Source organism: Phascolarctos cinereus, unplaced genomic scaffold, assembly GCF_003287225.1.
Source record: "Phascolarctos cinereus isolate Bilbo 61053 unplaced genomic scaffold, phaCin_HiC Scaffold_726;HRSCAF=1367, whole genome shotgun sequence".
In the NCBI taxonomy this organism is placed as follows: domain Eukaryota; kingdom Metazoa; phylum Chordata; class Mammalia; order Diprotodontia; family Phascolarctidae; genus Phascolarctos; species Phascolarctos cinereus.
In genome coordinates this window covers 292,787,785-292,799,836 of record NW_027556098.1, presented here as the reverse complement: position 1 = coordinate 292,799,836, position 12,052 = coordinate 292,787,785, and the positions used below count along the sequence as shown (strand labels likewise).

At 37.3% G+C, this 12,052-nt stretch overlaps 1 protein-coding gene across 2 annotated transcripts in view; it reads right to left on the bottom strand.

Moving 5' to 3' along the window:
- The window catches only part of CFAP300 (cilia and flagella associated protein 300), a 28,269-nt gene that overhangs the window by 15,510 nt on the left and 707 nt on the right, over nucleotides 1-12,052 (bottom strand). For both annotated transcript variants that reach the window (XM_078156833.1, XM_020996101.2), the window contains exons 2-3: nucleotides 11,910-11,991; nucleotides 8,488-8,563 (exon numbers count right to left, since the gene is read on the bottom strand). In XM_078156833.1, coding sequence (XP_078012959.1) covers nucleotides 8,488-8,563; nucleotides 11,910-11,991 — 158 coding nt within the window. The remainder of the gene's footprint in view (nucleotides 1-8,487; nucleotides 8,564-11,909; nucleotides 11,992-12,052) is intronic.

Here is a 12,052-nt window from a genome sequence, read left to right as displayed (position 1 = left end):
AATTACTTTCAGGCTGCCAAAATTATTTTCCAATGTAGTCACATTAATAACGGTGTTTTAAGTTCCTTGAGGCAGAAATAAAAATTGGGTCCAGTTGAGTAACATCAAGTCAGTTATATGATTAAGTCTAAGATACCTAACAGCTATCTACCTAAATTTCCCACTAGAACTGTTATTTTTTTAATTTCATTTTGCAATTGTATATATTTCCTGACACTTTCCAGAATTCATTTTTGAGAATAGGTAGGGAGAGGAAGAAAGAAAGACATAGGAAATGGGAGATAAAGGTAGAAGAAAAGGAACAAAATTAAATCTATTCCTTTGACCTCAGCCTTTTTTGTCAATGATTTTTGGTTGCTAAAGTCTAATGGTGAACTTACTTCTTTCCCTGTCATTTTCCTTCTTTCACTCTAGTTCTTTCTTTGAGCCTTGGAGTTGATTTTACACTTCCCAACATAGGGTCAAAGAACTGTAAAACACCTCAAAGGTTATTGTGCTTACTTCAGCTTAGCCTATAGTTCACTAACTCTGGAATGTAAAGAAGTAAGATCAGTGGAGTTGAGCTATTTTATCCCATTTTCACAAAAAAACATTCTTCCAGTATAGCGACAATGTACTGATGACTCCAAGATTCTAAGTTATTTACTCTTGGGACTTTCTTTGGCCATATCCTCTACTTGTTGGGCATCCCATTAAGCACCTGGATACAACAAAAAATCATTTCACTCCATGACTCCATGTCAAGTAAACTGACAACAATGTAAATATGTTTCTGAAGAACTTGTTGACAGCATAAACAGTTTATATTATATTTCAATTTTTTTCCTTGCAAAATTTTTCTGGGTAAAGATACATTTTAGTCAAACTTTGTCCAAATTATCGTAAGCTCTTAGTTGTTGTAAATGAGGTTTTAATATCACAATTTCACCTTGTCTTCCTAGATCTTTCTATTCTCTGCACTCCCTCCCTATTCAGTCAATCCTGTATTCTGAATATCCTATTTGTCCCTTGAAAAATGGGTCATGGAAAGGGTGGGGAGTTCTTTCAGAATTAGAGCTTTGTAGTGTCATAGAAAATGTACGTGCAGTCAGGAAACCTGAATTTGAATACCAGTAGTCATTGGCTAGATGTGATATTAGGCAAGTCGTTTCACTTCCACTGAGCTTCGGTTTTCTCATATCCAAAATGAGGATGTTCCTAGCAACTCTACGTCTTATTATTACCTATTATTAGAAACAGGTTAGGGAACTCCATTCAGTTACAGAAAGATATCTAAGATAAGATTATTGTTATTGTTGTCAACGCAATATAATTGCTGTCAATTTATTTAGCTAATAAATTCCATTTGTACATATCACATAGTAGGGTTTTGTTGTTTTAATTCACAGTGACAAACAATGGAGACGCAATGTTTTCCTGCATCCCCTGTTCCACTTATTGCCTGGTTTACTGACACTTTTATTTGACTCCTCTTTTGCCCAAGGAGAAGATTAGGCTATAGCAATGATGGTAGCTTAGGATTACAGATTCAGAACTGGAAGGGACAGTTTGAGTTCACCTAGTCCAATCTCCTCCAACACCCCTCATTTTACAGATGATGAGGGCTACAAGACCCAAGGAGGTCAAGTGATTTGTCCAGTCAGTCAACTAGCATTATTAAGAGTCTACTATGTGTCAGGCACTGTGCTAAGCACTGGGAAAACAACTAATAAAAATAGTTAGTGATGGTGAGCATTCATTTACTTTAAGGTTTGCAAAGTACTTTATAAACATTTTCTCATTTGATCTTCACAACAAACTCTGGGAGGTAGGGGCTATTATCCCCACTTTACCAATAAGGAAACTGAGTTAGACAGAGGTTGAGTGACTTTCAGGAAACATAAAGTAGTTTGTAAGAGGCAGAATTTGAACCTGGATATTCCTGACCCAGTGCTTGGTGTACCCTAGTCTTTTAATGATGAAATTTCAGTCTCTGACAGAAAATGTTGGAAACCCTATAAAGTCCTTTGTTGGACTGGTTTGGAGGTAGTAGGAACAGCATTTCCCTGAGAGGGAAACATAAAGTAGTAACTATAAAAAGAGTGCTGCTAGCTGAATGAAACACGACATTCAGTTATTTCTGTGTAAAATCCTCTAGTTTTGTTAGAAGGTAGTTAAGACCCACAGCATGACACAGAGCACATTTGGTACACTAGTAACCAAAAGAGATGAGGCCAGAAATAATACCTGCTGAACGACTGCCAAAAATTTACTGCATATATATCAATGGCAATTAGAAGAAAGGGTGACTATGATGGAACCATCCCTTTTTATCACTCCTACAGAGCCATTGAGTGGGTAGAGTGCTGCACCTGGAGTCAGGAAGACCTGAGTTCAAATCCAACTTGACAAATTACTAGCTGTGTGACACTAGGCAAATCCTTTAACTTTTGTCTCCCTCAGTTCCCTCATTAGTAAGATAAGGCAGGGATAATAATAGTACCTACTTTACCAGATTGTTGTGAAGACAAAACATGACATTTGCAAAGCATCATGCAAACCTTAAAGCACAATATAAATCTTAACTATTGTTACTATTACTGCCACTTTAATTTAGGTCTGCTCCACAAAAAGAAGGATACCAGCAGTATTGCTACTGCAACAGTTTAGCCATGAGATACAATGGCCCTTCACCAGGGTGGTGGCAATGTTAGGGAAGAGAAAGGTAATGTTTCAAAGATATAATCAACAGGACTGGACAGTGGATTAGATGAGAGAGAGAAAAAGAGAGAGGTGTCTGTGAGCCTGAGTGACTAGGAGGACAGTGGTGGCTTTGATTGTAATAGGAAAAAGTGGAAGAGGGTAGGGCTTTGAGGAAAAATAATGACTTCAGTTTTGAACATGCTGAGTTTAAGGTGTCTATAGGACATCTGGTTTGAGATGTCCATAGTCAGTAAGAGATATGATACTGGAGGTCAAGACGGAGGTTGAGGCCGGATAAATAGATGTGAGAATCCTAACTGTTTGACTATTATTAACTGATTAAGAATGACTGAATTCAAACATAATTGAATCATCTCTGATGAGATCACCAAGTGAAACAGTATATATGGAGAAGAGAGCCCAGGACGGAGCTCTCAGAGACTCCCACATTAGAAAGTATGACCTACAAGAAGATCCAGCAAAGGAGACTGAGAAACAGTCAGACAGGTTGAAAAAAAAAACCAGGAAAGAGTAATGTCATGAAAACCCAGTCAGAAGAGAATATCAAGGCGAAGAGAGTACTCAGCAGTGTCAAAGTCTGCAGAGAGGTCAAGAAGGATGAGGACTGAGAAAAGGCAATGAGATTCGGCAATTAAGAAATCACTGGGTATTTTTGGAGAGAGCAGTTTCTGCTGAATGATGAGGTCGTAAGCCTGTAGAAAGTGAGAAGAAAGAAGTGGCAGTACTAATTGTAGGAGCACTTATTGAGAAGTTTAGCCAAGAAAGGAAGGACAGATATGGGATGACAGCTATGGGGGAATGAATGGATTAAATTAGGGTTTTTTAAGAATATGGGAGACATGGGCATGTTTGCAGGCAGCAGGGAAGCAGCTGATGGACAGGGAGAGATTGAAGATTAATGAAAGTGGGGGTAATCTGCTGAACATGACAAGATGGAATGGGATCAAGGCATGGGGCTTGCCTTGGCAAGGAGGACCACCTCTTCAAGCTAGAGAGGGGTGCAGATATTAACTGAAGGCATCTGAAAGATATGAAATAAGGGGAGAAGAGGGAGCTCTCAGTAAATGCCTCATTTTTTCAGTGAAAGGCAAGATTCTTAGCTAAGAATATGGAGGAAGGGAGGAGTCATGGGAGATTTGAGAAGGGATGAAAAGATATGGGAAAGCAGCTGTAGTGAGAATATCAGTGAATTGACTATGGAGATATAAAAGAAATCACCTGTAAGGTAGTTTTACATCTGTAAATTGTAAAAGGACTACCTTGCAACAGTGAGGGCTCAGTTGGGATTCTTTAACAAATCTGTAGTAGAAACCATTGATACAGTTTTGTGATTTTCTCTAGCTTTGTTCTGCAGCGCATGAATAGAAGTGAAGGCAGTAGACTGTGGAAGTAGTCCAAGGCTATGGCTTGGTATGGTAAATCTGACAACAGGATAAGAGTGCAAGTGACTTGAGAGAAGAGTATAGGATAAAATTATATTGGTTCATCAAGAGGTCAAATGGGGAGGGGAGAAAAGCATAGCCAACGCAAGGGAGATAGCCTGGGGGAAAAAAAAATCTATGGAGGGGTTACAAGGCAGAGGGAAAAGTGGAATGATAACATTACATTCAGATAAAGGAATTTCAGAGTTCATGAACCTACAAGTAGAACACATAGGTGATGGTTAGATGAAAGGTATGACCATCTCTGTCCATAGCTGAGGTAGGGTAGAGGCATAGGCCATAGGAGATATGTTGAAGAACTGGGAATTTAAGGTGTCAATATATATGCTGAAGTTTCCTTAGTATGAGGGAAGGAGTTGGGGAGAGGAGACTGTGAGCCAGGCGCTGTACTAATTAAGCAAAGAAGGAGAGTGTCAGGGAGATCAGTGGATAGAAGGTACCATAATCAAGATTTGTTGATAAATCTGTATTGATAGAACCTCAAAGCAAGAGACACCAATGAGTATTTTCTTGGAGGTTTTTTTTTTAAGTCTTGTGCAAAGACAACAAAATGCCTGAAGCATGTTTAGTAGTCCCCTTAGAAAATTTATGGGAGAACATAAGCAGTTGTTTCACAGGATAAGAAAAGTATGGATGAGCTGAGATCTGCAGCGCTGGAGGGAATTCCCTCACTGATGAGCTCACAGACTCAAAGAAGTATTGAAATACTGCATATAAAAGTATGAAATATCAGTAAGTTTTTTTTTATTTCATGCATTAGTAAATGATTTTCACTTAAAGCTCTATTATTACAAACAGAATCAAAGAATCTCAGAGTTGGAAGGGGACATCAGAATCTACTTTAGTTAAACCCACTGCTGAAAAAGAATTTCTTCTCCAAATACTTAACGCTGAGCTTTTGTTTGAAGACCCTCCAAGGAGGGGTAACCCTCTGCCACCTGAGGCAGCTCAATACACTTTGGCATTGCTCTAATTGCTGGGAAGATTATATCAAACCTAAATCTTCAATGAAACTTCCTCCCAGTTCTCCTAGTTCTGCCCTCTGGGACCAAACAAAAGTCTAACCTTTCTTTTAGGTAACAGTTCTTCAACTACTTGACCACTAACTCTTCCTCATCTCCCCCCACTCTACCCTCTCCAAGTATTCTCTTCTCCAGTCTAAATATCCTAAGTTCTTTCAACTAATCCTCATATGGCATGATTTCAAGGCCCTTTACCACATGTACACCCTTCTGGACAATCTCCAGCTTATCAATGTCCTTCCAAAAATGTGAGAACTTCCACAATTGAAGACAATACTATAGATGTGGTCTTTCTAGGGTGGTGTACTAGAGGAGTAAAACCTCATATGTTTTGGATGCTGGGCCTCTCTTTACTCAACCTTCGGAAACAATAATCTTATTGAAAATCTTATTTACCTCCCTGACTGTTAACTGTGACTCCTGGTAACAAATTACCTGATTATCATTCCATATGTGGTATTATCTTTATTTATCCCAATGTTAAAGAAGGAAAGGGACACTTTACCTCTGTCCACTATACCTAGACATATGTAGCAACAATGAATTCAATTCAACAAATGTTTATTAAGACATTATTATTTGCTAGGCACTAGCTGTACAAAGATGACAGAGTCCCTCAGCTGAAAGAATTTATAATTTTCTAGGCAGGTTATGATATGGAGACAGATAAGTACAACAGGAAGTAAAGTTTCATAAGATAAAACCAGAGAGTACACTAGAAAACGTAAGGAAAGAGAACACTTTCATCTGGGCAATCAAGGAAGGCATAATGGATTAAGTGGAACTTGAACTAGCCTTGCAGGAAGAAAAGAATTTTAATTTTAAATGCAGGAAGGGGGGGGGGGATTGGGGGTGGTAGAATCCATTCCAAGGTAAGTTGTAATGGCTTATGTGAATGCTGAGAGATAGGAGTTGGCAGGATGAGATTGAAGTATAGCTAGTAGTCCAGTCTGGCTGAAATATAAAGCAAATAAAGGAGAAATGTGCAATAAATGAAAAAGGTAAGCTGGATCCAAGATTGTAGAAGGCTTAAATACTTGCTCTTTAAGTAGTTTCTACTTTATACTCTAGGGAATAGGAAGCCACTAAAGGTATTCAAGCAGATAATGATATAGCTATAACTGCATACTAGGGAAATTATTTAGGCAACTACGTGAATAATGAAGTGAAGAAATTGGAGGCAGTTAAATAAATTAGGGGTGATTACAAGAAAAATGAGTACTAATTTTTATCAGTGGAGGGAGGACTTATAACACTGAAATCACATATCTTTTGAAATATTAAAATATGATGAACAAAATAATTTTCAAGTCCAAACATGTAAAAGAACAACCATTGAGAAGAGAATTAACAACTTTAAGATTACTGTGAACTGTGACACACACCCTCATCTTCAACTCCTTAGGATGTTTTTTAAAGTGGAGATAATGAACAATTATTGGTTTTTATGTTGGTTACTGGGTTTTGGGAAGAAAACTTGGGTTCAAGTTCTGCTTATGACACATATTAGTTATATGACCATGGGCAAGTTACTTAAACTTTCAGTACCCTAAGACTGCAAGTTACAGTTGCTGATATGAATTGGTAGAGGGAATTTCCATCCTAGTTTTCTACATTAATATAATCACAGGTCAGGCCCTCCCCCGCCAAGTTATAATAATAAAATTATTCATAGCTACTCTTACTAATAGGTAGTATTCCACCCAGGTTTGCTTGTAAGTGAAATCAGTGCTGTTAGTCATAAAGTTTCTATCTGTTGATAGGAGTATGCTGGAGCTGGTTTGATTGTTAAATTTTCAGTGTGAGCATTTACATCCCAAAATGATGGAGAAAATGTTAATAAAAGTTGAATAAACATAAAAGTATGTCGAGTACATTTTTTCTTTCAGAGAGCCAGTTGTTAAACATTTACCAACATACCACTAGTTTGTTCAGGAAATGATCAAAAGGAAAAACTTTCTAAGAATGAGAGCTATCCAAAAAAGACCTAGTGATTTCATTAGATATCTTCAAGCAAAAGCTGGATGACCACATGTTGTAGTGAGGATTCTGGTTCAGGTAAGGATTGCACTAGGTTGCTTCTGAGGTACTTTCCAACTCAAAGATCCTACAAGTTTGTGGCTGGATATAACAGCTATAACAACAACAAGAAGGAGCATTTATTTATATGCCCCTTTACGGTTTGTAAAGAGTTTTATAAGTATTATCTCACTTTATCCTCATAACTACCTTGCAAGGTAGGTACTATTATCATTCCCATTTTACAGATGCAACAGGCATGCCCAAGGTCACAGAGCTAGTAAATGTCAGATTTGAATTTAGGCATTCCTGATTCAGTTTTCCATACCGTTTCCATTATTTCAATTAACTTTCAAGAGACAGTTATTTGCATGTAAGTGATAAATGAATCCAAGAGAGTAGATTATATCACTAAGAGAATATAGAGACAAAAGAGGAGAGATAAAAAGAGAGCCACGTGACAACCACACTTAGAGGCTAGGAGGAAAATGGAACAGAGAAGGAGATAGGATTTAAAGTCTTCAAGGTAATGATGGCCCAAGGTAATTGCCTGGGGCAAAGTGGAGAGATGTCTATGGTCCAAGTGCAATAAATCTCCTTATTAGTTCCTATAGAGTAGAGGGTTTTTTTTGAGTTGGAAAACCTAGGCTGAATTTCTGAGGATGGAACTCCCACTTCAGTAATCTGCTATTACTAACCTAGTCGAATAAGGAAAGGAAGAAAAAATATTGCTCTAGGGTAACATGATCTTTGAGATTCTTTTCAGCTCTGAATTCTAGATCTTTTTCCTATCCAGGTACATGGATAGCTAGCACCTTCAATTTTCCGAAGGTAGAAATAGTGACAGTTTAATCATAAGTATTAAAGATTCCTAGAGTTTACTTACTGTTAATAAAGGAAGGAAAGATCTTTAAGCAGATTGGTTTTTCTTTTGTCTAGACATGGAAATGAAATGGGAGTTCCCAGCATGGAAACTCCCTTTACTAATCTACTAACTGTAACTAAGAGTCTTAGAAAGATGGGGAGGGTGTGTGTGTGTGTGTGTGTGTGTGTGTGTGTGTGATGGTATGTAGGGTATGTGTACACAGCTGGTATGTGTGAGAAACCAGAACTGAACCCAGGTCTTCCTCACTCTATCCATTATACCATGCTGGCTCTCTAGCAGATTGATATGTTAGTTATTTCACCAAGGCAAATATTTACATTTACATTGTTGCTTTTATTCACAAGTAAAATTTTCTCCTTAGAAAAATTGGAAAATAGTCATGAGGAAAGATTAATACTAAATTCCAGTTATTTACCTAAATTAATCCATCGTCCAGAAGAATCTGAAAGTAATTTCAAATCCGAAATAACATTTGGGTCTCTAAAAAAAGCCTAAAATATAAAATAGGAGAAAAAGTTAAACATTTTGTTACTAATAACAGAAGCTTAATTTCTAATATAAGCATAATACTTGACTTTTCCATGTAACTATTACTTTTTCATGAAAGAACCAGATTAAAAATCTCTAAAAAAAAACCCAGCTAAACTAAAAAGGAGGGTCTGTGTAAATGAGTGAAAAGACTGATAAATTTTTAAAAGAATTAAAGTTTTATTAATTCCATAAATATGCAGTACCATGAAAAAGAGCTAACAAAGTATATTCCAATTACAGGTTCTTTAGGATTTAATAATTAGATAAGAATTGTATTTGATGAAAATGCCATATTTGCATATAAAATGATTCTTTCAAATACCATCTGAAAACAATTCTCTTACAATACTAATTGCAAAGCAAATCTTTTTTAAAAATAGCACAAAGCTACACTTCAATATATAGTACAGATGTGACTTCTGTATGATGCTTTCTCTGATCCCCACCCCACTTAGCGCTCTTTACTCCCTTAATTTACCTTGTATCACACTTAGCTGTAGACACTTTGCCACAAAAGTAATGTATGGTCCTTCAAGTCAGAGACTTTTGTTTTTGTCAGTGTGTCTCCTAATCCTACCTAAGTGCCTTGTACTTGATCAAATAATCAGAAATTCCAAATTGTCAGGGTTCAAACTGAGATTTATGTATTTGTTCTTGATAATATAAAGTGATGGTGGTAGTAGTGGTAAATAAATTCAAATTAAAAGAGTTTAGGAAGAAGGAACTACTCACCTACTTAAATAGATATCCTTGACACTATGAATTTTGGGACATGACTTAACTTCCACATTTGCAAAAGGGAAAAAAGGACGCTTAAATCACTTGGAACACGTTGGAATTTTTAAATATGAGGTTTGACCTTCTTTGGAGGGAAAAAAAAACCAACTAGAAGCAGTCCTACTACTCTAACTGTTCCTTGTATTCTAGTGAAAAGTCTAATATTACCGGGATAACATTATTCAACAGAACTTGAAAAGGAAACAATATGTTACTGTATTCCAAAGTTCAGTAAGGTTAAAAAAAAAAGGCAAACTTTTTTCCTCTTCATTGTTTACAATAACACTGGAACAAATAAAAAATAAAATATAAAAATATTTTTTTCTTAACAATATAAGCTGAGATAAAGGGTTTGGTGGGTTAACTGTGCCTACCAGTGTATGGAAGTTAATGGTCTAATGGGCTTCAGTGGTGAATTTTGAAGGGAAAATTCACAAATCTCAATTGTATCTAGTGATCTGTTAAATTCAGGGATTGGGAAAGAAATGTGCATGCAGATTATAACTATAAAATAACATGGAAGGTTTTAAAGTAAACATATCAGAACTCAAACATCCAAATAAGTTTTAATATACTTCAAAGGAGTCATCTTGGAAGCTTATATACTAGTTTGAACAATACCATTTTGTGGTATAGTGGAGCACTGGAACAGAAGTCAAGGGATATGGGTCCTAGTTGTGGTTTTGCCAATTACCAGCTATACATTCTAGAAAATCTCTTAGCCTATCTTAGGCCTCAGTTTCCTGATATATGAAATGAGATTTGGACTAGAGGCTTTCTAGTATTTTTCCCAAGTAAAAAATTCTATGGTTAAAAACATTTTTGAAATCCCCTTGTTTTTGTAATAACTCTGTGATAAAGTCTTTGGAACATACTAAATGGTGACAGTCAGTTTTTGAGGCTGGACTTGATTTTTGGAAAAAAACCACAAGTAATTTAGAGCAATGTCCCATGAATAAGGTGTATAATAACATTTTAATTAAAAAACAACAAAAAACCCATCAAGACCACAATGTAATGAAGCCCATTTTCTTGTATGGCTTTTAAATTGGCTTTAAAGGCAATTCTAGAAGACTTCTGCACCCCTACCACCTCCTCCAAAAATGAACAACAGCATTGTCATGGGAATAAATGTATTATATAGTATCCAAGGTGGCTACTTTAAAGTGCAACATTCATTTGAATGCATAGAATTCTGGTACATATTGATATCTAAAAATATTTTTTAAGTATCATTACAGTCAGAGAGGAGGAAGACAATGAATCCTTTGTAATTTTTTTTGTCATGAAAGCCTAATCAACAAGCATCTTGTTGGCAACAGCCCGGGATGCAACTTATACTTCTTCAGAACTCCGTAATACCCGATACTGTTAGATATATTTTAATCAAATTTATATACATACATATGCTTATTATTGATAGAGTTCTAAATCTACATTGATGAAATATTAAAGCACATTTAGCAGAGCCAGATTGAGAACAGCTTTGGACAGGCAGTATTAGAATTCTTAGATTTCTGAACTGGCAGGCCACATTCCTTGAAGACAGACGACTTATAGAAATTGTTGGTAGCACTCTACTACCATTCATCATCTGTCCTATTATCTTTTCTCTTTAATTTCTCTTGTTCTTTCCTCACACTGCTTCTCAATCTTTATTCATTCAGTTTTTGAATGCCCATCATAGGCACTGTGCTAGATGCTCAGATAACAGATACAAACAAAATACAGTCCCTACACAGACTCTCAAGGAGCCAGGCCCCTTACACCCAACTAAAGGCTGCTTATTCTCTTTGAGGCCGGAAACCAAAGGTAATCAGGCCAAAAAACAGTATGCAGAATAAGTTTTGAGTGACATGGCTTGGGGACTAGTCCTAGCCTCCATATAGTGAAGCACTGAAATATCTGTTGTGTCCTCCCACTTCCCTTATCAGGATTCCTTCCTCGATCCTCCCTTTAACCTAAAAACTCTAATACATCCATTCAGGGTTCCCTTAATGATTCTACTTGTAGAACCTGAATTGAATTGCATCTTTGTAGGCTGTTAACTAATAATTGTTAGCAGAAGAATCTGAAGGGTCTGGCCCTTTCCCAAGTGTATCTGCATTTCAAAAGGTTGGAGAGAAGGCAACGAGGCGGTGCTTCTGTGGAAAGACTAACCAGGTTAACGTTAGACTATTTCAGTGTCGAAAGGGTCCCCAAGTTGTCAGATCTGCACTTTTCTCCTCTGGGGGTGAATGAACCCAAGTCATTTCTGTTTTTTTTTTGTGGGGGGAGGGGAGTGTTTTCTAGACAGGAGTCTGGAGGTAACTTAGACACCACGTTTCCAGGAGAATTTCATTTCTTGCAACGTTCACAATGACAGTAAAAAGATCATCTGAAGATGCCAGTTGTGGTTTTTTGTTTGTTTTCTCCTCATCCTCACACTTAAAGGCTGTCCCCCGCCCCCCAAAGGACAGAGAGAAACCACGTGACCCCAAACGCGGAGTTTTGGCTACTTGAGTGCCGAAGGTCCGAGGCCGCCTTTACCATAAAGAAATCATCTTTGCAGTAGGCCTGGAAGTTCTCGTCGAAGCCGAACGCCTGCGCGCAGAGCCTTCCTTGCATGGACCTGGAACACAGGCGATACCAGAGGGTGAGACGTCCGTCGGGGGTCCGCCCCCGCCCCGCTC